The sequence below is a fragment of the Pteropus medius genome, unplaced genomic scaffold (genome assembly GCF_902729225.1).
Source record: "Pteropus medius unplaced genomic scaffold, Ma_sr-lr_union100, whole genome shotgun sequence".
Taxonomy (NCBI): Eukaryota; Metazoa; Chordata; class Mammalia; order Chiroptera; family Pteropodidae; genus Pteropus; species Pteropus medius.
This window is the reverse complement of record NW_024349798.1, coordinates 3,622,865-3,647,115: the sequence shown is the minus strand read 5'-3', so window position 1 is coordinate 3,647,115 and position 24,251 is coordinate 3,622,865. Positions and strand designations below refer to the sequence as shown.

Sequence of the window (24,251 nt, the reverse complement as noted above, 5' to 3'; positions counted from 1 at the left end):
AAAAAAAAAAAAAGAAAGTAAACAGAAGGAAAGAAATAATTAAGATCAGAGTAGAAATATGTAAGAGAATTTAAGAAACAACAGAAAAGATCAATAAAATTGAGCTGGTTCTTTGAAAAGATAAACAAAGTTGACAAACCCTTAGCCAAACTCATCAAGGAAAAAAAAGAGCCCAAATAAGTAAAATCATAAATGAAAGAAATTACAACCAACACCACAGAAATATAAAGAAATCATTAAGCACTATGAATAATTATATGCCAACGAATTCAACGATGTTGAAGAAATGGATAAATTTCTGTAAGTACATAACCTTCCAAGATTGAACCAGTAAGAAATACAAAGTCTAAACAAACCAATTACTAGAAATTGAAGACATAATCAAAAAACTTCCCAACAAATAAAAGTCCATGACCAGATGGCTTCACAGGTGAATTCTACCAAACAAAGAATACCTACCCTTCTTCTTCTTCTTCTTCTTTTTTTAAGCCTACAGCACTTGGTCTTCCTAGGTGGTCTCCTATACCAGTACTAACCAGGCCCGACCCTGCTTAGCTTCCGAGATCAGACAAGATCGGGCGTGTTCAGCGTAGCATGGCCGTAGACTACCACAATAAGATATCACCTTGTATCTGTCAGAATGGTTATCATCAACAAATCAACAACAACAAAAAAGTCCTGGCAAGCATGTGGAGAAAAGAGAACTCTTGTACACTGTTGGTGGGATTGTACATTAGTGCAGCCACTATGGAAAACAGTATGGAGGTTCCTCAAAATATTAAAAATAGAGCTTCCATACAATCTAGCAATTCTATCTGGGTATTTATCTGACGGAAACAAAAACACTAATTCAAAAAGATATATGCATCCCTAGGTTCACTGAAGCATTCCTAGTAATAGCAAAGACATGGAAGCAACCTAGATGTTCATCAATGTGGTATATATATATAATGGAATATTATTCCATTGTACAATGAAATCTTGCCATTTGTGACAACATGGATAGATGGACCTAGAGGGTATTACGCTAAGTGAAATAAGTCAGAGAAAAGCAAATATCAAATGATTTTACTTACATAAGGAATCTAAAAATGAATGAACAAAAAAAACAGAAACAGATATACAGATATAGAGAACAAACTGATAGTTGACAAAGAGGAAGGAGGTGGGGCAATGGGAATTTTAAAAAAATGGTGGAGGGACAAAAAAAATCAGAAGGAAAAAAAATTGAGAATTAGTAACTGAACTTCTTTCCTCAAAGAAAAAACCAAGTCCAGATGGCTTCACTGGTGACTTTTCTCAAATATTAAAGAAGTAATACTAATCTTACTAAAAAAAACAATAATAATAATAAAGGAAGCTTAAAGTACATGGGGGGTACATATCAAGCACACGGAACACGTAGACCTTAGATACTGACATGGACAAGCCAACTATTAAAAATTTATGACACAATTAGTGATATCTAAAACACCGTGGGGATTTTGTTGACTGGTAAGGAATTACTGCTTTTTAAAAAGTGTCATGAAACTATTGTGGCTATGCCCTTAGGAGATACATATCAAAATATTTACAAAGGAAAGAATTTGTGAAATACTTGTTTCAAAGTAACAGCTTAGCAGGGAGAAAGTAGGGTGAGGGTTGAGGCTGGGTGAGGATGCTTGGTGTCTCACATACCCTTCTCTCCATATTATATATGCTTGAAATTACCCATAACACAAAATATTTTAAGGTTAAGGAAAAATTAAAAGTCAAAAATATGTATAATAACAGTAAATCTAAGCATAAGCAGAAACACATGAACCAAACTGCAAGTCAAACGGATAACAGAGAAAACAATGACGTGGTCAACTTCGTGCTCCGATGTCCATCTTTGCCTGGATACGTTCTAAAATAAACTAAAAAAAAAGCTTAAACCTCACTCAGTCACTTCATGGTTAACAATAATATTACTGAGTTTGAAACTATCTTATATAAATTATAGGAGAAAGCCAATAAATATATTTATATGATTAGGGAATCCAGCTTTTCAGTATGAGAGAAAGACAAGGAATAGGAAATAAAGAAAAACCCTGTAATATTACATTTCAATTGGAAACTTCACAGGGTGTGTGCTTTTTGTTATGAAATAACTATAGACTTATAAGAAGTTGCGATTACAGAGAGGTCCACACACTGTCACCCGGCTTCCCCCAATGCTAAACCCTTACATAATGTTAACATATCAACAAAACTAGGAAACTGACATGGGCACAATACAATTAACTAGACTACAGACTATACACAGATGTCAGTTTTTATATGTACTCACTCAGCAATAAGAAAAAACTAGTGGTACACACGACATAGATAAATCCCAAAAACACGCTGCTGAGAAAGTAGCCAGACATGGGAGTGTATGCTCTGTACTTCCATGAAGTCTGAGCACCAATGGGACAACTCTATAGTGACAGAAAACAGAAAGTGATATGTGGGAGAATCTGGAAAGGGACAGAGGAATTCTCTAGGAGATGGAATTGTCCCTTGCTTTTTTAGGTGGCGATTACATAGATGTGCTCCCATCATCAAACTTCACCAAACTGAACGTGTCAATTATACCTCAATAAAAATATGGTTTAAATCGGAGCCAATAATGATATTCAAAAAGGAGAAAGAAACGAGAAAAAAGAATTCTCTTCTTTACCAGAGACCACTAGCTAATAAATGCAGAGGCATTAAAGAAGCAGAAAATCAGTACTCTTCCCCCATCAGGCTGGAATGTGAGGTTACTGAGGAAAGCGTACTCACTGGAGCCAAAGGCATTTGCAGACAGCTTGCTAAGAGCAGAGAGAAACGTATTCTATCTTTATGCTTTCAACTCCTGAATCCAACCCTTTTTGCCTCCATAATGGATAGACCCTGGCAGCATTCACTTCAGTCAAGCGCAACCTTTTGACATGTCATATATAGTCTACCGCATGTTTGACCCTTGACTGATCCTGGTGTGGGGCAGGGTGGGACAGCTGCAGACAACTTGAGACAACTGGGGAATGTGAATGTGGCCTGGTTATATTACAGAATTATTGCTAATTTGGGGATGGGGTGGGAGATCTATATTGGAAATATTTAGAATGTCATGATGTCTGTAACTGACTTTCAAATGGTTCAGCAAAATAAAAGTTCACTTTTTTCAAAATGAAAAAAAGAAGGTAAAGCAAGCAAGGCAAGATGTTAACTGCTGTACAGAGGCAGAAAGTATGCTAGTGTTCACTGTCCCATTCCTCTATTTTTCTATGTAATACTTTTTATAATATAAAGCTGGGATAGATTTGTTTAGAATGAAAGCTCGCATCTGTCCCCTCTCTCTGATCTCATCCTACCCCCAGCCAATCTTCTCTGGCCCATCAATCTTATCTGGCCACTCCTTTTGCTGGATTCCTCTTACCCGCCCCTCAATCCACATCCCTTGCTCCCCTTCTTTCAGCTTTTGACCAAGAATGCCCTATTTAAAATGGCAATTTGCCCAAATGATACTCTCCTACACATACACTCTTTCCATACCCACAGAGCATTTTTCATCATCAAGCATTCTACGCTTTACCTACTTTATAGCCTACCCACCCCATTAAACTGTCAACTCCATGAGGACAAGCACTGTATGCTTTTTGTTCTTTCTGAATCCTCAGCACAGACCCTAACACATAGTTGTATTCAATAATTCTTGGATTTTGTTTCCTATATTTAATACTCATTTACCAACCCAGCAATTCCACTTCTGAGATCCTACCTTAGGAAACCACTCATGTGAGCCTATAAAGAGGGAGTCTCTACAAGGAATGTTCTTCGCAGCACTGTTTCTGATGGCCAAAAAACATAAACAACATGCTTGACAATAACGGAATACAGAGCCATCTGATTAAATACTAAGCATCAAGTGAAAAGAATGAAGACCTACATCCACCACCATGAAGAGTTCCAAGACACACAGGTGACAACAGCAAATGCGTAAACCTGTGGAGTAGCACTGTTTAAAAAAAGATGGCAAAGACAACAAAAAAATTGCTACACGTTTTTTACTTGTATACCCATGCACGTAAAAGCATCAAAACCGTCTAGAAAGACATACACCCAACTTTTAACAGAATCACCTTTATAGAAGGAAATAAAGGACTAAGTCCGGAGGCAACTATTTAACTTGGTACAAAAACGTTCTGGAGTATCATCACGCACTCAAAAACAATTTTAAAAGGCTGGCAAACGAACGCATGAGCCTCCATGAGCTTTCAGGGCTTCTCATCCTCTCATCCGAGGCTGTCTTTCCCTCTCCAGCCCCACTCGAGCAGACTCTCAAGCGCGGACCCGGTCCACCCCAGTCGGGAATCCAGGACAGTTCCCTGCTCCCTCCTTGGCCGCCACCACGTCCGCGGCCAGGGTCCCGCACTCACCAGACACAGGTGAAGGATCCCTCTTGGGCTGGAGGCGACTGGTCTGGGGCAGGAACGGGTTGTTGAGCCTACGGGAAGCGGTAAGGTCAGGGGGAATCGAGCCCTGGGCCGCCACTCAGCCCACCCCGCCGCGCCCCGCGAGGCTGCTCACCCGAACGTGTTAGGCTCTTCCACCACCTTCATCTTGGCGGCTCCTGCGGACGCGGGCCCTACGGGGAACGGGGCGTTGAAGAGGCAGGGGACAGGCAGCCGAGGCGGGGGCACGGGTACGGATGGGGAGGGAGCTTAGGGTTGCAGATGCCTGGGCGGGGGGCGTGGGAGGACGGGGCACTAACCGCGCGCCGCGAGCCGGAGCAACAGCAAGAACCGCGCTAACCTCGCCGCCATCATTTCGCCGCAAGCCCGGCGCGCGGTCACGTGAGCGCCATCGGGTCACGTGAGTGCCTGAACTGGGAGTGGCTCCCGACGCAGGCGCGCGTCGTCCGGAGTAGAGGTCCCCACGCAGGTCCTGGGGATTCTACTTCCCGCGATGGGCCGCAGGAGGGTACCGCGTAGATCGGGGGCCGAAGGCTCCCGTACCCGGCGCCCCGCGGGCTGCTCCCTAGAGGCTTTTGCTGAGGAGGTGGGCGCCGCACTGCGCGGTGAGTGGGGCGTGATCGAGGAGTGGGGCTGGGGTCGGAGACCCATGGCCTGCGAGCCGATTCGCGACTGAGGCCTCGTCCCCTTCTCTGCCCGGTGCAGCGTCCGTGGAGGCACAGGTGGCGGAGGACGAGGGCAGCTCGGGTCCTGCGCGGCTCCCTTGCACGCTGGCCATGTGGGAGCTGGGCCACTGCGATCCCCGGCGCTGCACCGGCCGCAAGCTGGCCCGCCTGGGTCTGGTGCGCTGCCTACGCCTGGGCCACAGGTTCAGTGGCCTAGTGCTCAGCCCCATGGGCTCCCAGTACGTTTCCCCAGCTGACAGGTAGGCTCGAGAAGCCAGGGGTGGGGGTGAGAATGGGCGGGTCGCCGGTCTGATCTTTCTTGTCTTCTGGCGCATTATTCCTTTCAGGAGTCACCTATTTGTACCTATCAGTCTAATTTGCCCCCATTGCCTAGCGCAGTCCAGGATAGAGCAGGTCTCAAGTAAACGTTTGTTGAGTGAATAAACGAGCCCGTTCCAGAAACGCTCCCATTCCTCAGCCTCAAAAGCTTGGCCTATAAGGACCTTTGGGGGTGGTTTGCAGTAGGGGAATGATGTCCTTGTATCCCTAGTGAGGCCAGTATCCAAGGACATACCTGCCTTAGGGCCATCACCAAGGTAGTGCTGGCCCCCAGAACCTAGCCCTTTGCTGCTCCTGGCAGACAGCTGGTTGCACAGTCAGGGGTGGCTGTCATCGACTGCTCCTGGGCCAGACTGGAAGAGACACCGTTTGGGAAGATGCGGGGGAGCCACTTCCGGCTGCTGCCTCACCTAGTGGCCGCCAACCCTGTGAACTATGGCCGGCCCTGTAAACTGTCCTGTGTAGAGGCTTTTGCAGCCACCTTCTGCATCCTGGGTGAGTGTTGAGGTCTGGCAGCCTAGAGATATGGTTGTGATCCCTGCAGTGTGTTTTCTACTAGCAAGTCCCAACAGGAATGTGAGGATATGCGGGGAGGTGGTGGATATGGAAAAGCTAGGGTTTTGATTTCAACTTCCACTTAAAGTCTTTGCCCTATGGAGTTGAGGTTGTGGCAAAATCAATAGCTGGCCTGTAAGCGCTCATATTTGGCCTTATTATCGTGGCACCACTGCCCTGAGAGCCCTCTGTCACCCCTCAACTCATCTTCAGAGAATTTATAGTCTCAATAGAAGCCCACATGGGTGGCTCTGTGCGACATGGACAGAGGGACTTAGTGGGCTGCAGAGGTGGAGGCTGGTGAACAGGCATGGACTATCTGGACTGTAGGATGGTGTCTGGCAAGGACTTTTAGTTTCTGGGACAGCAATGACTGTGCTGGGAACATGCTCAGGATTAGATTGTTGACATTCTCAGATTTCCTGTTTCTGCGGCTTCAGGCTTCTCAGACCTTGCTGTCATTTTGCTGCGGAAGTTCAAGTGGGGCAAGGCCTTCCTAGACCTGAACCATCAGCTCCTGGAGAAGTATGCAGCCTGCAGCAGCCCGGAGGAGGTGTTGCAGGCAGAGCAGGAATTCCTGGCTCATGCCAAGGAGCTCCCCAAGGAGGAAATCGGTGAGGCCTGGCATTGCTGTGAACCTGCCTGGGTGGGAGCCAGGACCCTCAAGGCCTGCCACCTCCTTTTGAGAAGCTGCAGGGGTGGGAAACTGGGTTCTGCTCTAAGCTCACCTATAGGTCACTGTCCTCTTTTCTCCCTCTGTTCAGATCCCTTTGATGTAGATTCAGGGCGAGAGTTTGCAAACCTCAACAGGCCTGTGGCTGGCACGCGGTAGGTCCTCGGGCTCCCAGTTTTGTGACAGGTCAGGGCTGTCCATTGCCTTTGCCCCTCCAGCTGTGTGTGGCGGGGGGTGGCCTCCTGAACACCACCACCATGGTTTTCTGACTGTGGAAAAGGGGACGTGGATGTCTCACTGAGAGGTTTTGGTTTCGAGAGCACAGGGAGTAGGAGAAATCTGTCCTCAGCCTAGAGGTGGGTCAGTGTGCCAGAGGATTGCCTCAAGCCATGGATGGTGCCTTTAGTGAACACATCGCTCCTTTCAGGCTACCCACAGACAGCAGTAACAGTGACAATGAGGATGAGTCTGAGGAACACGGGCCTGAAGCCAAGGATGGAGGAGGCGGCTGCAGCAGCAGCAGCTGCCCAGAAGAGGAGGAGATTCTGGAGCAAGGGGCCGAGGCCAGTGCCCCCACCGAAGTTTGGAAAGGAATCAAGAAACATCAGAGACACTGAAAGTTCCAGACATGTATATTTTTTGAGGTGGGGTAATGAGGAAATCTAGAGACAGCAGTGGGACTTGTGGGAACAAAGACAAGCCTGGCAGCCTTGGCCCCTTGCAGCTCCAAGCAGCACTGGACTCTGTCGGGTTCTCTCCCAAAGCTATCACAGCCTTTCTCTGGGTCCCGCCTCAGAGCCCCCAATGAAGCTGCAGGCAAGGAAACCCCAGTGTTAGCCTGTTTCTTTGTATTTGGCCTGGGGGCTGGAGGGACTCTCACCCTCTAGTGAGGCAGACCCTGCCTCGAAGGGTCGGTGCTGTAGGGGTGGCGGGCTGTGGAGTAGGTCTTGTTGGGATATGTGTGTGTGGCATGAAAGAAGCCAGACAGGCGACTGATCAGCATGAAACCCTTTACACTAACCCACCAGCCTCAGAAGTGACCCAGGGGACCCTGTCCTGGGCCAGGACTGGAGACCTATGCAGTTCTTAGCAAACCTCTCCACTACGCAGCCTCTGGGTGTAGGGTTCTAGAGCCCAGAGAGGGTGAGAATACTGTAGCTGCTTACTTTCTCCCTCGACCTGGGGCCCTGGGAGCTGCTTCTCTCCAAGCTTGGGTTGTTCAGACTCAAACCCTCGCCTTCCTGCCTCTCAGCCTAGTGAACTACCGCCCCCCACCCCACCCCATCCCAAGAGAGACAAAGACAGAGCTTCCTCTAAAATAGCTCTGCTGCGACACTGGGCAGTGGGGATCGACCACTCTTTGTTGCGGGGAGGGTGCTGTCTGGTTTATTGCAGGATATTGAGCAGCATCCCTGACCTTTGTCCACTGGTACCAGTAGCACCCTCTTCAGCCCCTAGTTATAACCAAAAATGTCCCCAGATGCAGCTTAATGTCCCCAGATGTGGTCTAATGTCCCCTGGCGAACAAAGTCACCCACTGAGAATCCTGTTCCTACCAGCCTGCCCTAGGGCTGTGGAACCTGAGGAAGCAGGTGGGCAAGCTCACCTGGCAACCAGGCTTGCTCCGTTCTGCGTCCAGGAAGGCAGCTGCTAGCCAGGCCCTGCTGAATTGGCCACCTAGATCCAGGGTTCGGGGTGGGGCTTGCTGGGTGTAAGGAGTTCACAGCACACACCACATGGACACACCAAGGCAGATGAGAGTCAGGGCGTCCAGCCACAGCACGCACACCACGTAGCAGGGAGGGGGCACCGCAAGCCCTGGCTGCACAAAGCTGACCACAGTGAGACGACAACACCACAGGGACTTGGGAAAGGCCTGGGGCTGGCAGCTGCAGGAGGTTCAGGGGTCCATCTCCATGCACTTCTCCAGCTCCCTCAGTCTCTTGACAAACTCCTGCGCTTCCCTGTTGGTGCGGCCCTCCAGCATCCTCAGTGTAGACTTCACTGTGGGCAGGGGGGTGGGGACAGCATAAGGCCCTGCCAACCCTTGAACCTACCGCCCCTGGACCTCCACTCACCCTGGGCTCGGGGCCTGCGCAGGTGCAGGGTGACGGGCTGCTCTGCCTTAGTGCTCCCTCCCATCTGGGACCGCAAAATGCCACCAATGTTGCCCAGGCTGAGGGCCGCCTCCCCTGCGAAGTCGTTGGTGGACAACCAGTCGTGGTCCATGACTGTGAACAGCACACAGGCGCCACGGCGGCGGCATGCCTCTGCTGGCACAGAGCTACAAGCAGACGGCAGTCACCTGGAGCCCTGCTCCCTGCTCAGGCAGGCAGAGGGTGGGTGGGGATGACACTCACAAGTAGAAGAGCTCATCATACACAGGATGCAGTGTCCTGCTCTTGACCTGGGTCCTCTGGCTTCGGACCAGTGGGAAGAAGTGTGGTGGGCCCAGCTCCACGATCACAAAGGGGTCACTCAGGCCTGGCAGGGGCAGGGCCATGAGCAGACTCCACTGCCCTCCCACCGGCCAGCCTCTGCCCTGCCATACCTCTGTTTCTCACCGTTAGCATCCAGGGGGAGCAGGTCAGCAGCGTGCAGCACCTCCACCGCCAGCCGCTGCTCAGCTACCTCGTAGTGGCAGCGGATGCTCAGGCGCCCAAACCGGTTCTGTTCCAGAGACCTCTACAAAAAGGCCCATGGGCTGGTAAGCCCAGCTCAGGGGCTCTGAGGCTCTGGAGCAAAGCCCCATGCCCACACCTGGGCCACATACTTGCTTGAGTTTGTCCAGGTAATACTGCTCGATGCACTCGCGGGTGGAGCACTTGTGTAGGCGCAGTTCCTCTTCCAGCTTCTGCAGGAAGAGGAGGGAAATAGGTGGGCACCTGGTGAGACTGGCCACTGAGTGCAACTCCTCGCAGCTGCAGGCCCCTGAAGGCACAGGGGCTACTGCAAGGCAGTGGCTGAACTCAGGTCTGCAGCATCCATGCCATCCCCTTCCGTCAGAGGCCCTGGGGCTAGGCCTCACCTTGTAGCTTCCATCCTTCAGGTTCTCCAGGGGCAGACCCTTGCCCTCTGCATGGAAAAAAGTGACCAGGGCCTAAGGCAGGGCAAGAAGGGAGAAGTATCAGAGCATGGCATGTGCTAGGGACAGTAGGCTGAGACAGGTGGAACTTCGAGCAACACCAGGCTTTGGAGAGCCCAGGGAAGAGCACACTGGAGGTGCATCAGAAGCCTCCAGGAAGCTTGGGATAATGCCAGGGCCTGAGGCCAGACAGCTATCTTAACAGGTAGCCAGCTCTGACACAGGTGGGCTGGTAGGGAAGAAATGCTGCCCTTGTGGGTTTCCAGAGGAGAAATCCAGGCTGGGCAGTCCAGGCATCCTGGCAGCAGGGCCAAGGAGAGAGGCAGCACCTTTCCCCCTGGAGCTTGGCAGGGGTCCTCCTCCACTGGGCCCTACCTCCAGAGTAAAGTGGAAGCGGCTGTAGAAGTCAGCAGAGACGTCAACGTTGGTACCCAGTGCCTGCAGAATGGTCTGCAGGAGCAGCTCCCAAAGGGCCTCAAGCACCCTGCAGGGACACTCGGCATCTGTGACTGGACCCCGGCCAACCCTGCTCCACCTGCCCCGTGCCATACCTGCTCAGGTTCTCCTTCACCAGCAAGGTGTTCAGCACAGTCAGCTTCTCGTCCAGGTACTTCATGAGCGGGGCCACAGCCTGTGGGCAGGGTTCTCAGGGCCAGAATGCACCTGGGCCCCACCACACACACTCCCCACCCGGCCGAGTCCTCAAACGGTCAGGCACTCACCTCATCATTCTGGATGGAGTCAGGCGACAGGCTGATGTGCTGCACATACTTTCTGATGTCACCCACCATCTGAGGGAGAGCAGTGTTCAGCACTGAATGGAGTAGGGTGTACGGGGCTGGGCAGTCAATTCCTCACCCCGCCCTCCCTGCCCACCTTGGAGGTCAGGTGTGCTGTCACGGTGCGGGCCTCCCGCTGCAGGTCTTCATCCAGGGCCTGTGTGCAGCTGAGCAGGGGGCGCGGGAGCCCCACCTCGAGCCCTGCATCCCCCTCCGACCACGCCAGGCCTCGCAGTGCCTGGCCAACGACCCTGCGCAGGAGCTCCACATTGTTGAGGACCACGCAGAGCTGGAGAGATGTGCCAGATGGGAGTGATCAGTGCTCCTGTGGTGGCCCCACCTGGCCTCCTGCCCCCATCCACCTGCCTGCCAGCCCACTCACCGGCTCACTCACTGTCTCACCCGTGGCCCTGGGCTGAGTGTGCACCTTCTTCCGCAAGAGCTCAGTGTAGAAAAGGGCAGCCTCGCACAGATCCTGGTGGGACATGGAAGCTTGGGAACTCTGGGCCACATCCCCTGGCCCTGCTGCCCCTCCAGATGCCAACCTCTTCTTGGGCCATGGTCCCTACCTGGCTGAGCTGGGTGCCTAGCCCCTGGGCCTGGGCAGAGTCTGGCCATGCCAGGAAAGCCCATAGCTCTTGGATGTGGCTGAAGCAGAGACTTGCAGTGGCTGCGGAGCTGCTGTGCTTGGAGGAGGCATCCAAGGGCTCCAGCTGGGAAAGCAGGAGGAGGCCTGTGTTTTGGGGGGCCTTGGATGAATCCCAGTACCCTTGGGCCTGGGTGCTTACTCACCGTGTCCACATCCACAGCTCCCTGAAGCCTCCACTTGGCTTGGTCCCTCAGTACCTGCAGCCAAAGCTTCACAGCAGGCAGGAATGGGGCATGGATGCCAGCCAGGGCCAGGGTGTGGCTATCCCTGTGGCAAGAAGCCATCAGAGCACACCCAACTCAGACACCCTGAGCCAGCATGGCTCAGGGTCCCCAGGCAAAAGGGCACCCAGGAAAGCCTCCTGTGTGGGGCCTTTGGGCTCCTGTTCAAGAGCCCTCTTAGAGGCTTGAAAACGTGTGGCGGAGGGGGCCAGGTGGGGGTAGAGGGAGAGGTGGAGGAAAGGGGCAGAGGAGACAGGTTGGGGAAAGGGACAGGGGGAGGGGCAGGTGGCTGTACACCCACCGGCCCGGGATGCTGCTCCAGAAGCGCTGGATGTCTGCCAGGGTTAGGTAGAGCTCGAAGAGTCGTGAGGCCACCTCAAGGGTCATTTTGGGGCTCAGCTCCTCTGTCAGCGCCCACACCTCCTCAGCCACCTGTCCAGAAGGGTAGAGTCAGGCTGCCAGCAACAAAGAAACCTAGGCTCCTTCCCAGCCAGGAGAGCCGTCCCCACCCCATTCCCCGCACCCCCACCCGCACCCCGCATCCCCGGCCTCACCAGACGCTCCAGCTGCCGGAAAGTGAGAGTGAAGAAGTCAATCTTGATGATGCTGCAAAGGACACATCTCAGACATCTGTTTACCCCCATTCCCTGGCCCTAGTGGCAGCACTTGAGGGGCTGGGTATGGGGGCAGCAAGAAGAGCCCTGGGTCCCACCTGTGGAAGAGGCTGGCATAGATGCCATAGCAGGACTGCAGATCTTCATAGACGGTGTCGACCAGCTCCACCAGCCCGGCAAGGCGCTTCAACCCTGACTACAAGGAAGCACTGTTCACACTGACCTTTTGGCCTGCACCTAACCCACTCCCACCCCCCATGGCCATGCCCTCTCTGAGCTGCACCTGCTCTCGAGGACTCTTGGTGTTCAGGAGCCTGTCATACCATTCTCGGTTACCTCTCTGCAAGAGAAGCGACCAAGGCAGTGCAGTGTGGTGGGTGGGAGGGAAGAAGGGCAATGGCGGGTGGAAGGTGTGTGCTACAGCAAGTTCAGGGCTAGTGGGTGGGGCAGGGGCTGGGACATTAGCCCAGACCAGGCTATGTGACACACCTTCAGGGCAGCAGCGATGTCCATGTTTAGCTCATTCTCGAAAGGGCAGATCTGCAAAGAAGGCTGGAAGAGCTGCAGCTTGTCCAGACACCTAGGTGAGGAGCCACAGCTGACTGGGGGTTGCCCCACCCAGGCCCCTAACCCACCAGGTGCCAGTAGCTACACCCACTTCAGCAGCAGCTCCAGGCGGTGTACGGCTGTGCTGTTGGTGGCAGGAAAGTAGTCCCGGAGCTGGCGCAGCAGCCGCAGCGCGAACTCAGAGAAGGCAGAGAAGCTGTCAGCCAGACTCTCCTCCTGGGGACACAGGGCCCTTCAGAGCTGACCCCTCAGGCCCTCCCCATAGTGGGGCCAGCGGTCAGCAAAGCTCTGCCCCGAGGAGCAGCCTCCAACCCCATGTGCCTTCTCCTGCTGGCCTCTCCATCCTCAGCCTCCATAGTTCCCCCTGGCAGCATAAACGCCTCAAGGCATTTGCACCATCCTGTGCTCCCTCTGTTCTGTCTCTGTAGTACCCACTTCCTCTGTTGCTCACCGTTGAAATGCACAACCTCCTTCCATCACATCCCTATCTCAGTATTACATACTGCTTGCTTTCTCCCATATCATGCAGTCCGGCTGTTTGTTTTCATCCCCCTACCGCACCTGCGGGCCATGTACTCCACGAGGACAGGACTCTGCCCCTCACTGCCTGCCCTAGCCCGAGCAGGCCCACAGCACACCTTCCCGGATCAGCATTTTCAGGGCACCAGGCCGAGTTTACCTGCTCCTGGGGCAGGGAGGCCGCCTCTTCCCAGTGCGCCTCCATGTCCTCCAGCAACCCCAGCAGGTAGCCGTAGTCCAGGGTGCAGGTCTGATGATGTCGGCTGCTGACTTGCCAGTGCCTGTGGGGGTCCGGCCCAGAGCCAGGGCAGCAGCGTTGGGCCGGTCCCGGACCTAGCTGTATCCTCCAAAGAACCCCAAGCGCCCCGCCCACTCATGGCTCTGCCCCTTCATTGCCCCGCCCACTTACACTCACGGTCCCACCCCCTCATCGCACGCCCCGCCCACTCACAGCACCGCCAGCTGCAGCTCTGAAAGATTGCTCTGCGCACCATGCAGGCAGAGCACGGTCGCCGCTGGCCCGCTGAGCTCGCCCCGCCAGCTGCTCGAGTTAGGCTGGAGGAAGGGCTGGGCGTGGGTGGAGGTGGAAGACCCCCAGCCCCTTCCGCTCACAGTCCCCACAGCTCGCCCTCCTCAGGCCATGGCGGGCCACCCCGGGGTCCCAAGGGTGCCGCTACCTCCTGGGCTCGGTGTTCGAACTGCAGCAGACGGCTGAGCAGCAGTAGGTAGGACAGGAAGCCTGACCGCCCACGCTGGCTCATGCCTGTGTCCCTCTGGAACGCAGAGTCCGCCCGTCACCAGTCCTGCTCTGGCTGGGGTGCAGGACGGGGATCCCCATGTTCCCCACCGCTCCCCACCTGCGTGGTGATCAGCTTGAGGGCCAACTGGCAGTCTCCCTGCACGCGGGAGGCGCTGGAGCGTGGTTCCAGCTTGAACCAGCGGTCCTCGCCAGCCACTGGCACTTCCTGCGCAAAGAGTTCAGACTGGCTGTTCCTCCAGCTGCTCCCTCCCTCTCACACAGATACTGTGGGACTAGGGAGAGAACAAAGGCTTCCACCTCCCACTGAACACGGGCGACTATCACAGAGTGAGTGCTCAAGCGTGCCTGGACACCAGAGGACCCTGAAGGCTGTCTCTCCCATTTCCCCACCAGCATGATCCCCCCACCTCCAGCCCAAAAAGGATGGGAAATGCTTGGAGGGTGACATAGCCACAGGCAGCGTCCCAGGCTGGCGAAGCACCCGAGTGAAGCCCTTGCAACCACTCACCCAGACAGGTATGTTGAGGCACCCCAAGAAGTCATCCGTGTGGTCTTCCGTGGGCCCAGCAGTTCCATTTGCACGGGCTGACTTGACAATCTGTTTGAAATACCTAGGCACAGCAGGGTGGGCATCACACCTGTGGTCCCTGGGGAGCTATCACCTGCTGGCCCCTGTGGGTAAGCTACAAGTACAGCGTCTGGGGGGCACCAGGGTCCCACCTGCTGTACCTGCTCATTCCCTTTAGGCCAATGACTTCATTTAGCTTCCTGCATGCTTCCATCAGGGATACCTCATCGTCATGGTCCCTGGGGCAGAGTGAGGGAGAGAACCTGGCTTGTCTGGAACCCAGCCCAGCCCTGGTTGCACCACCCTACTCCCCACAGACCAGAGGCACCCATACTCCCTGCCTGCAGAGTATAGGGGCCTATACCAGATGTCCAGGTGCAGCAGGTCTGTGCTGACATCTTCAATCTCACTACAAGAACAGAGAGATACCCATGAGGGTCCATGGTGATCTTCTGCCCAAGGTTGGGGCTAGGACAAATTCAGGAGCTACAGGGAGGGGTCCATGACAGGTTGCCTGGGTTCGAATCATGACTGTGTGGCTATGGGAACATGACGCCCTTCTCTGAGCTTGTTTCCTCCTTTGGAAAGTGGGCTTGTGACCAGACTCCTTCAATTCTCTGGGGCAAGCACTGAGACCACATACAGCTATGAGCTGTCACCCTCTGGTCACAGGTACCCAAATGTATTGCTAAGACTGGCTTTGGCACCACAGGAAGTCTCTTGTCCTACCACCTTTGCCACCCAGCTGGGCAAGGGGCCTTACAAGAGGAAGTGCTCCTTCCAGACAGGGTTCAGGGTGCTGCTCTTGACCTCGGTGACCTGGATGCACTTGGCTGGCAGTGGGCTGCCACGCTTGGCACCCTTTCGGAAGCTGAAGCGCTGCTCCTTGTGCGGGCCTGGCTCCTGTGGGTTGCCCGAGCCCGGCAGGATGCCCAGCATGCAATACGGGTCACTGAAGCCTGGAACATGGCAGGTGCCTCAGCCCCCAACCCCAAGCCATCCTCTCCTCCATGATTACCAGGTCTGGGCACAACTAAGGTCCCGGCCAGTCCTCACTCACCATTGGGGTCTTTGGCCAGCAGGTTCTTGGCACGCATGACAGATACTTTCAGGGCATATGTGGGGGCCTGTGGGCAGAGGGGTGATGAGGGGCCTCTAGGGGCTCAGTGCGGACATGAAAGGGCCCTGCCCTATGCCCCCACCACACCCAAGTTCCTACACATGGGCACTGTGGCTGGTCAGCTTTGCCCAGGTAGGCAGCAGCCTTACCTTGGCCTTCTTCACACGCTCAATGGCCTCTGTGTGCTCCTCCGCGCTGGTGCCAAACACCTGCAGAGGGAGGACAGGTGTGAGGGTCTAAGTGTCCCCCAAAGTGGGGCTGACCATCATCCTGGGGACCTCAAGCATGGCTCCAGCTAGGGATGCTTGACTATAAATGTCACAGGTGGTGGGGAACACACATAAGTGAGGAGGAAAGATGGGTCTGCCCACCCATCAGTTTGTTATTCTTTATGCTCTGCGCATGTGGGTGTGTGTCTGTCTGTCCATCCTTCTGGGTGTGCCTGTTAGCCTGTATGTGTGCCTGCCTGTGCACACACTTATGTGTTGTGTACATGGGGTGAATCTGTGTGTGTTGTTCAGGTGATGGTGACATCGGCAGGTGGGGGGGCAGGTTAGGGGTAGTCCTTCCTAGAGCAGGGTAGGCAGGTCTAAGGGGGCTCACCTGTTGAAGGTAGTGCAGTAGGGCCTCCTGGTCATCCACCTGGTTGGGGCCCATGGTCCCTGCACGGTAAAGGACGGTGTACAAGGCTTCCTCATAGAGCATCTCTACCTGTGGGTGGGGTGAGGAACACACCCTGAATCCCCTGCCAGCACTCTTTCTCCCCTCAGGCTCCTTGGGCCCACCCCCTATATGCCCAACCCCCAGCCCTCAACAGCTCTTCCCATTGGCAGAGCTGACTCCCTGCCTCAGTGCCTTTGCACCTGCCCAGCCCTCCACCAAGGACCCCTACTTACCCCTCACCTCTGCTCCCTACTTGCTTACCTTGGGAGGCCTGGTCCACCACCCCCTCCCATCTTTACTGGGTTTAGCACACAGTAGGTGCTCTCAGCCCGACCCTGGGGCCAGACCTGCATCCCTCTTACCTCCTCCTGGGTCAGGGCTCTCAGGCCACGGTTTGGGTCCATGGGCTCGGCGGGAGCTGGTGAGCTGCTGCGCAAGAGGACCTGTGAGTGGGGCACTAGGGTTAGGGTTTCCAAAGGTGGGGATCCTGCAGCTGGCTTGGGGGGGTTCCAGGGAGGGAATGAGTCAGGGGGTAGAGGCCATACTTGGAGGTGGCAGGTGGGAGGCAGCACCCAAGCCCTGTCCTCACCTCAGGGCATGGCAGGCCCCGTCTGCCTTCCCCCTTCTTCAGGATGAGGCGAATTTGGGCAAAGAACTCCACACCATCCCCAGGTTTCCTGCAAAAGAAGGCCAGGCTCAAGGTCAGCAGAACCTCCCTGAAGCTCAGGGCTCACAGCATGTGCCACCCCACCCAGGACCAGCTGATAGCCCACACTACTGAAGGCACATCTTGGGGCAGAGCAAGAGGTCCACAGCCTTGGGTTCAGACCCTCCCAGGCTCCCCCGGGCTGTGGGGCACCCACCAGGCCCCTGTGGCAGGCTCCTGCAAGTCAGTGCTGGCGCTCCCCGGTTCCTCCTCAGTCTTCCGGCGGAAAGAGGGGCAGGCCTGCACCTGCCTGAGCACGCTGCTCTTTATCTCCAGCAAGCTGGACATGGTGAGTGACCTGCGGACAGAAAACACAGCCCTGGCTCATCTATTCATTCAGCAGCATTGCCATACAGTCGCATCAAGCAATTATTGAATTAACCAAACCCAACAAAAGCTGTGTTCCTGGGAACAATCTGGATGGACCACCAGGGGGCAGGAGGAGGGGGCACCTTTTGGGGAATGGTGGCTGGTGGAGAGCCCTGGCACCATCATGGCCATGGAGGCAGGGGGTTGGGAAGGAAGAGGCCCTGTGGCCCACCCTCCCTCCCCCGCCCTGCAAGTTGCTTAAGCCTTCATGTCCCCATCTGCAAAATGGGAGACTCCTGCATGATGGCTTTGGAAATGGGACAAGGCTGTAAGAAGTGGTGGTAGTGCCCAGTAAAGTCTGTGCTTTTACCCCTGCATGGCCAGGATGCATGGGAGGGGCCTCTGGGGGTCTTTACCCATCAAGCGCAGCGGGGCCAGTGCCTCATCCTCATCCCTCAAAGCAGAGCTTGCTCTTCTCAATCAGTGGAAATGAGAACACGGAGCAAGCCCTGCCCTGTCTGGAAGGTGCTGAGTATGGGGCCACAACCCCCTCTCCCTGTCCTGCTCCCAGTGCCCCATGTTGCCATAGCAACCAAAGCATCATACTTTGGAGCAGCTCAGATGTCACAGTTAGGGCAGGGAAAGGCGCTCTGCCAAGGGAGTAATGGAGCCTGGGCCTGGCAACCACCTGCCCGAGTCCCCTGAATCCAGTTCAGTCTTGGTCATTCTGCTCTGTGGGACCAGAACATGTGTAGGGGACAAGGCTCAGACTGAGCTAGTCTGCAGCCCTGGGAAGGGCTGGAGTCAGTGACTCCAGCAACAGGCACCTCTGAGTAATGGCGATACCTTCTATCCAGGCGGCAGGGTCCAGGCTTCCCCTCAGAAACCTTGCTGCTCCTACAGATTCCTGGCACTAGACTCCCCTTGTCAAGCTAGACTGTGGCAGGGGAGAAGGTCCAGCTCTAGGTGACACCTGCATGCCTCCTCCAGGGGGGCTCAGTGTCCTCTGTAGACCCCAAGAAGAAGGGTAGGATGACAGCCTTCCCCTTGCCCGGCCAGGCACCCACCTCTACCCTGGTTGTGTACTAACCAGCCCTGTGCCTCCCCCAAACTCCAGGGTGCTCTTCTTGCTCTCCCTGAAAACTATCAGGGCAAAGTGCACACCCCCTGCCAGGCCACCTCTGCTTGCTCGGTGCACACCCCTTGGCTGCTTGCCCAGGCTTGCTGGCCTCTGGTGCACAGGACACACCACGTTCCCCTCAGCACAACATGGGGCCTCTGCACTGGCTGCCCAGGTCGCCTTCCCAGCTGATGTGAACTCCTCTACTTACTGAGGGAGCCTCCAGGCCAGGTATATCAGCTTAAGCAGGGAGCTGCTGTCATTTTCACTTGAGGAAACAGGAAATGAAGACTCAGCCAGATTAAGCTACTAGCCTGGATGTCACAGGCAGTTAGTGGTGGGAGAGCCAGATGAGACCACTTCTGCCCTGCATCCCAGGCCAGTCCTGGGGCCAGGCTGCTGCTCAGAAACCACATCCACATTAACATCTGCTGTCTGTTCTTTAGAATCTTAAGTTCTGTTGGGAGAGCTGGGGCCAGGGCAACTGGTGGGACCTAAATTGACTTTGCTCCCAGCTGTGTCTGCTCATCTGTCTCCTGGTGCCCCAGGGCTGCTGTCCTGGGTCTATACCCTCTACTAGCTCAGGCCACCATGTCCAGACAGGAGGAACAAGCAGTTTGTCCCCTTACAGAGGTGCCAGAAATGAGGCCACACCTATCAGTGCCTGCTCCTGGGAGCCTACCTCCAAAGATAGGGGCTCAGCAAGCTTCAGCACACGCTTCCAGAAGCTGTTGCCCCTATAGCCAACCAAGCTCCTCCGGGGGCCAGCGTCACAGGCCCCCCCCTTCACTCTCTAGCTGAGTGGAAGGGGCTGCTCCCCCCGCAACCCCCCAAAGCCAAGGAAGCAGCTGCTGCTTGAGCTGTTGCCAGGGCAACCGCCAACTGCAACTGCATGTGACAGGGGCTACAGGGGCTCACGGTCCCAGAGACAAACATGACGCAGGAGGCCAGTGGCCTGAGCTGCAGGGATGGGGTTTCTGTGAGAATTAAATGTTCAAGGTGGTGGAGGGACAGCATTCTACCTGCATTTTTCACTCGACATCTTACCAGATAATGCTCAGACCAGCCCTGGAGAGGATGCTGCTCTGCTCCTCTATGTGGACGAGGAAACAGGCCCCAGGGCGAGGAACCTGCCCAAGGCCACAGAGCCAGCAGGTGGCTTGGGCTGGAGTCCAGCTCCCCCTGGCTCCCGTGTCCAAGCACTAAGCTCTTGGCATGTCCTGCATCCTAGGGTCCAGGTGGGCTAGTCTCCCCCTCTGCTGACTAGTACCTCTACGCTCCCTCCTTCAACCTGTTACTAGGATGGGGGCAACAGTGGCTTCTGGGCACAGGTATCTGGGAGAGATGGCTCATCCTGGGTGCCCAGAAGCTCTTCAGGTTACTCTGGGAAGCCTGGGGATTTGATGACCTCACTGCACCCAATAGCCTTGACTCTGAGAGCCAGCCAGCACCTCACCCAGAGCTATCATCAACAGTGGGCATGTGGCTATCCCCCTAGGAAGCACTCACTGGCTGCCAGGGCCCCTCAGCCTGAATGGGGCAGGAGTAAGCCAAGTGGCTACAGGGGCCCTCCATCTGTGTGATGGGTCCTGATGGGACTCCTTCAGGAGCTGTTCCTGTCTTCTACTCTCCTGGTCCTGGATGGCAGCACAAAAGACTCCTAGCTGCCACCAGGACCAGAATCACAGCTCCCAGTGGTCCAACAAGCAAGCTGAGGTTGGCCATGCCAGCACTGGGGCCAAGCCCCAGATCGAATGGGAAATGACAATTCTGCAAAGTGGGTGTCACTGTCCCAGTTCACGGCCCAGGGTAGGGGGTCCCCTGATGCTGCCCTGGTTGTGTGGGGGGAGTGGGAGTGTATCAGCATGTCTGACCCCACATGCTAGCTCTCCATGCCACCTATCTGGCCCCCACCAACCCCTTCACTCTTCCTCAGAATTTCCAGCTCCCATCTCTCCATGGCCCTGCAGACTCCCCAGACAATGCTCCCCTGCACCCAGTGAGTGGCAGTGCCTATTACAAATGCTGCTCCCTGGGGTCTCATCCCAACCTAATTCCCGAGGAGAGGACTGAGAATATGCATTGTAACCAGCTCTGTAGGTGGACTTAGAATGCGGGGAAGCCTGAGACCAGCTAGGAAGCACTAGCTAAATGCTTCTAAAATGAACCCATGAAAAATGATTTTATCCCAGTAAGTTCATTCTTCCTCCCAGACCCCCTCTTACCTGTCTTTACTCACCTGTCTTCACGCAACTCTCCTCTCTCCCACTTCTCTTACTGACGCCCCTCTACCCACCCCCCCCATCTTCTCGATGCTCCCCACAGGAGCCCAAGGCCACCAGTTCTGTTGGGGTTTTTCCTCATTGGAGGGCGGGTGGTCCCGGCAGTTCAGAAGACAGTCTGATGAATGTGTATTTTTTTACCCACCTCGGACTTTTGGGGTAGATGAAGTGGAGGGGCGGGGCTTGCACTGCCACGGATTTCGGGGAGGCTGGGGTCCTACCAGGACCGCAGGAGGATGAGAGGGATGGGGCTCTGGGGGCGTCTTCCACCCCTGGGGTTTGCCTGAGAAACATCACGGAGCGCCTCCTGGGTCCTCGGCCCCGCCTCCGCTACCCCCGACCCCTCCCAGCGCTTCTGCGCTCCCCTGGAAAGGCGCACAGCGGGGCGCCAGCAGAAATGTCGAAGAAATGTCCTTCAAACATGCACTGGCCTCAGTTTCCTGCGGGCCGGGGGGCGCGTTTTTGCTGCCTCCCGCCACCCACCGCCTCGGGGGCCTCCCTGAGCCGCCTGGGGGTGTGCGTAGGAGCCGGAGTTGGTGGCGTCCCAGGTCCGACTGGGTGGCCGTGGGCCGAGCTTCGACGGCGCGGGACGGAGTCGCAGCACTCACCGTGGGCTGGACGGGGTCGGGGTTCTGCGGGCGCCGCACTCGCACAGGCTCCGGGACGCCTAGGACAGCAACCACTCGCCGCCACAGGCGCTAACAACTGAGCGCAGCAGGTCCGCAGCGGCGGCGGCAGCGGCAGCGGCAGCAGGGGGCGGGACCTGGCCTACTCGCCCCGCCCCGCGCGCCCCCGCCTCGCCCCCCGCTTGCCCCCTACAGTCAGCGGGGCCCAGTGAGGGTCCCTGCGCCTCCAGTGCCTGGCCAGAGAGCCCCCTTCACCTGGTGGCGGGACGAAGGACTGCCAGTCAACCCACAGGTGGGTGCAGACAGAGGAAAAGACTCTGCTCTGCGGCAGGACCCGCCCCACCCCCGTGGACCCCGGGCAAGCAGAGCAAACCAAACAAGACGCGCCTTGCTCGCAGCGCAGATTTTTCTGTAAGGGCTGCGCAGCCACCTCCGGAGTCGTCCTCCCAGCCGCGCTGTCCCGTATTAACCTGGAGCGGGCCTGCGTCTGGGAACTCCACCACCTTGAGCCTAACAACTCCCTCCTCTCAGGAGACACAGTACACACCAGGGGTGAGGGGATGCTGCAGTTAACCCAGGACGCCCCATGACAACCCAGATTACCTGTTGTGATGATCCTCCCAATGGCCCAGATGAGGGCCTAGACACCCTAGGCTGGACCACGTGCCTGGTCCCGTAGTTTGTGAAATCCCGGGGCCTGGACTGGACCCCTCCCATTCATTTCCAGCCTGCTTTCAGCGTTCTTCTCTGAGCCCCTCCCCCTCCACGTCTCCCGCAGCGTTCTGGTTACCTGTAGAGTTTGTTAACACAGATTGCTGGCTCACTACTAACCTGCTGATTTCAAAAGTCTGGGCTGGGGCTGGCCATCTGCATTCCTAACAAGCTTCAGGTGCTGTTGGGGGTCCTGGGACCACACTTGGAGAACCGTGGGGGCTGTGCAGAGGTGCATAGGATCTGTCTGAGGTGCATAGGGTCCCTGGAGCCCACTCCTGTCTTTGGCCTATCTTGCTGGACCCTCAGAGTACCTTTTCCTTAGGTGTCAAACTGAGATTTGGGGTTTTCACCCCAAAGGACATCATCTCTCATGGTGGGACTTTAGGCAATATGGGGACAGAAAGATGGGCCTGGAACCCATTCCAGCTCAGTCCCAGAAGCAAGGACAGTTCTCTCTAGGGTCAGCTGAGCGGAGGGGAGGGCCAAAGGCTGGAGAACAGGGTTCCAGAACAGAGCTCCATGCAGGGAGGCAGCCCATGCATGGACAACTGCACCTTTCAGTGAACTGCCCACTGCAGGGTGCTTCCCCCCTCACACAGGGTTGAGTGGACACTGCTCTGATGGGGCCACCACCTGTCTCAGCTTCCAGAACCAGACTCATCCACATCTGTGCTACCCTATACCTATCTGTGCAGAATGAGAAAGAATTACTATGTGTGTTTGTGACAGCACTGCAGAGACTGTAGAGAGCACTGCAGGGGGCCGGGACAGCGCTGCTGGTTGGGTTCTCCTAGAAGCTGCCCCCAGACCCTACTTTCATCCTGCCCCAGCACAACCAGGCAAATGGGGGCAGGGGGAGCTCAGGAAATGCATCGACTGCTTGGGACAGAAATGAGTCAGGGAAGTACGGGAGGGGGCCTGAACCCCGTGCCACCAGCTGCCACTCGGCTTTTCTTCTGCAGGGGATAGAAACTGGGATAGGGGCAGCTTGTCCCTCCTGGGGGACTGGCAGTCCTGAGCCAGGATCCTTGAGCTGATGCCCTCCACCCTGCAGTTTTGCGTCAGGTTCCGCCAACCTGTTGGAACAAAAACTGGGTCTGGTTGCCATGGTGATCATAATGGCTTGGGGTGAAGAGATGAGACTCTGCAGCTGCTGTAAACAGGAAGTTAGGAGGGGCTGCTGCCCAGGGAGGGGACCTCTGCTTGAATTCTCTGCGGGAGCCTAGGGCAGGGTCAGTGGCATCAGAGGCACCAGCCCTGAGACTAACTAACTAGCCTGTTGGTGGAGGGCCCCCAAAACCTTATCATTCTTCTTACAGATAGGGAAACTGAGGCCTAGAGAGGGGAAAGGGCTTTTCTAGGACCACAAAGCAACAGGCTGGGTCCCAAGTGCAGCCCTGAACCTCAGTTTCCCCAGGAAAAGATGATTCCCAGGACTTGCCTCTACACCACTTCCAGGGGCGGGAGTGATGGTCCTATTTGTGCCTGATCCTTTCATTCTCCCCCAAACCATTCTTAGACTGAAGTCAGGCCCACCTGGGTCAGACTCCTGCCCCGCTGCTCCCTTCTGCTGCCCTGGGCCTCAGTTTCCCTCATCTGTAAAATAGCAGCACCCATTCTGCGGGCTGGTAGGGGACCTCAGAGGGTAGATCTCAGTGCAAAACATGTGCTGGTTAATGTCTGCTGCACGATCCTCCAGTCCAAGGAGACGGGAACTGCCTACCATCCCATCAGAACTCCAGTGACCTGGGGAGGGGACTATTTCTGCCTCCACAGGTTAAGGGTGGAAGCCCATCCTGTTGATCCCACAGCTGGGAGTGGGCAGGGAGAGTGTTGTCCCACTCCTCCTGCCTGTGCCCTAGACCCCACTCTTAAGTGTCCCCTGGCCCCTCTGCCCTAGACCCAACAGTGGTCCTGAGCAGTGGAGGCAGCGGCCGTGTTCCAGAGATGGTGAGGGTCAGTACCGGACAGGCATGTATGTATGTGCTACACCTGGAGTTAAGGCACATGATATTCTGCCTAGACTGGGTCAGGGCTCTGTGGGGCCGGTGGGGTTCACACCCTCCCAGCTTCTGGCAGGAAAGGGTCTGGCAGGCGGGGGGAGAGGCTTTTCCTCCTTAGGGCCAGGAGAAAAATACCAGGATCTGGATACTCTGATGGCTGCTGCAATGCAGGGAAAGTGGGGCACAGGCGGTGAGGGCCCCTCAGTGAGTCCATCCACCCACACGGGTTTTAAGAACACACCAGCTCACGCCCT

The 24,251-nt window shown here is 55.6% G+C and overlaps 3 protein-coding genes and 1 pseudogene across 4 annotated transcripts in view; 1 reads left to right on the top strand and 3 right to left on the bottom strand.

Annotated features, from left to right (window-relative positions):
• The window catches only part of GNPTG (N-acetylglucosamine-1-phosphate transferase subunit gamma), an 18,786-nt gene extending 13,916 nt beyond the window's left edge, over nt 1-4,870 (bottom strand). Inside the window, exons 1-3 of one of the 2 annotated variants that reach the window (XM_039884865.1) lie at nt 4,760-4,870; nt 4,576-4,633; nt 4,425-4,492 (exon numbers count right to left, since the gene is read on the bottom strand). In XM_039884865.1, the coding sequence (XP_039740799.1) occupies nt 4,425-4,492; nt 4,576-4,633; nt 4,760-4,814 (181 nt within the window). In that variant the 5' untranslated portion in view covers nt 4,815-4,870. The remainder of the gene's footprint in view (nt 1-4,424; nt 4,493-4,575; nt 4,634-4,759) is intronic. The other variant, XM_039884866.1, reaches the window with a different exon arrangement.
• Nucleotides 488-606, bottom strand: LOC120620591 (uncharacterized; annotated as a pseudogene).
• A 1-nt stretch (nt 4,871) lies between the features above and the next one.
• Nucleotides 4,872-7,519, top strand: TSR3 (TSR3 ribosome maturation factor). The gene is made up of 6 exons (XM_039884864.1): nt 4,872-5,065; nt 5,166-5,385; nt 5,766-5,959; nt 6,460-6,633; nt 6,784-6,847; nt 7,120-7,519. Exons 1-6 carry the CDS (start codon nt 4,954-4,956, stop codon nt 7,307-7,309), a joined length of 954 nt encoding a protein of 317 aa, XP_039740798.1. The 5' UTR covers nt 4,872-4,953; the 3' UTR covers nt 7,310-7,519.
• A 447-nt stretch (nt 7,520-7,966) lies between these two features.
• On the bottom strand, nt 7,967-20,988 carry BAIAP3 (BAI1 associated protein 3). Its single transcript, XM_039884857.1, has 34 exons — nt 20,800-20,988; nt 17,101-17,241; nt 16,827-16,914; nt 16,600-16,680; nt 16,178-16,285; nt 15,724-15,783; nt 15,515-15,581; nt 15,218-15,413; nt 14,819-14,863; nt 14,616-14,693; nt 14,395-14,497; nt 13,984-14,091; nt 13,804-13,899; nt 13,578-13,681; nt 13,287-13,407; nt 12,699-12,823; nt 12,530-12,620; nt 12,324-12,380; nt 12,139-12,236; nt 11,981-12,032; nt 11,728-11,858; nt 11,349-11,472; nt 11,126-11,269; nt 10,939-11,031; nt 10,654-10,845; nt 10,500-10,568; nt 10,329-10,408; nt 10,153-10,261; nt 9,721-9,792; nt 9,466-9,546; nt 9,257-9,377; nt 9,053-9,176; nt 8,771-8,976; nt 7,967-8,696 (listed from the first exon to the last, which is right to left on the bottom strand). Exons 1-34 carry the CDS (start codon nt 20,946-20,948, stop codon nt 8,593-8,595), a joined length of 3,618 nt encoding a protein of 1,205 aa, XP_039740791.1. The 5' UTR covers nt 20,949-20,988; the 3' UTR covers nt 7,967-8,592.
• Between the last annotated feature and the right edge of the window lie 3,263 nt (nt 20,989-24,251).

Coding starts and splice junctions, on each gene's coding strand:
- BAIAP3 (XM_039884857.1), bottom strand. CDS start 20,948: ATGTTTCTCAGGCAAACCCCAGGGGTGGAAGACGCCCCCAGAGCCCCA. Junction 15,582..15,723: donor AGCGTGTGAAGAAGGCCAAG/GTAAGGCTGCTG, acceptor CTCTGCCCACAG/GCCCCCACATATGCCCTGAA. Junction 11,270..11,348: donor GAGCTGTGGATGTGGACACG/GTGAGTAAGCAC, acceptor CTGCTTTCCCAG/CTGGAGCCCTTGGATGCCTC.
- TSR3 (XM_039884864.1), top strand. CDS start 4,954: ATGGGCCGCAGGAGGGTACCGCGTAGATCGGGGGCCGAAGGCTCCCGT. Junction 5,066..5,165: donor GGTGGGCGCCGCACTGCGCG/GTGAGTGGGGCG, acceptor TGCCCGGTGCAG/CGTCCGTGGAGGCACAGGTG. Junction 6,848..7,119: donor AGGCCTGTGGCTGGCACGCG/GTAGGTCCTCGG, acceptor CGCTCCTTTCAG/GCTACCCACAGACAGCAGTA.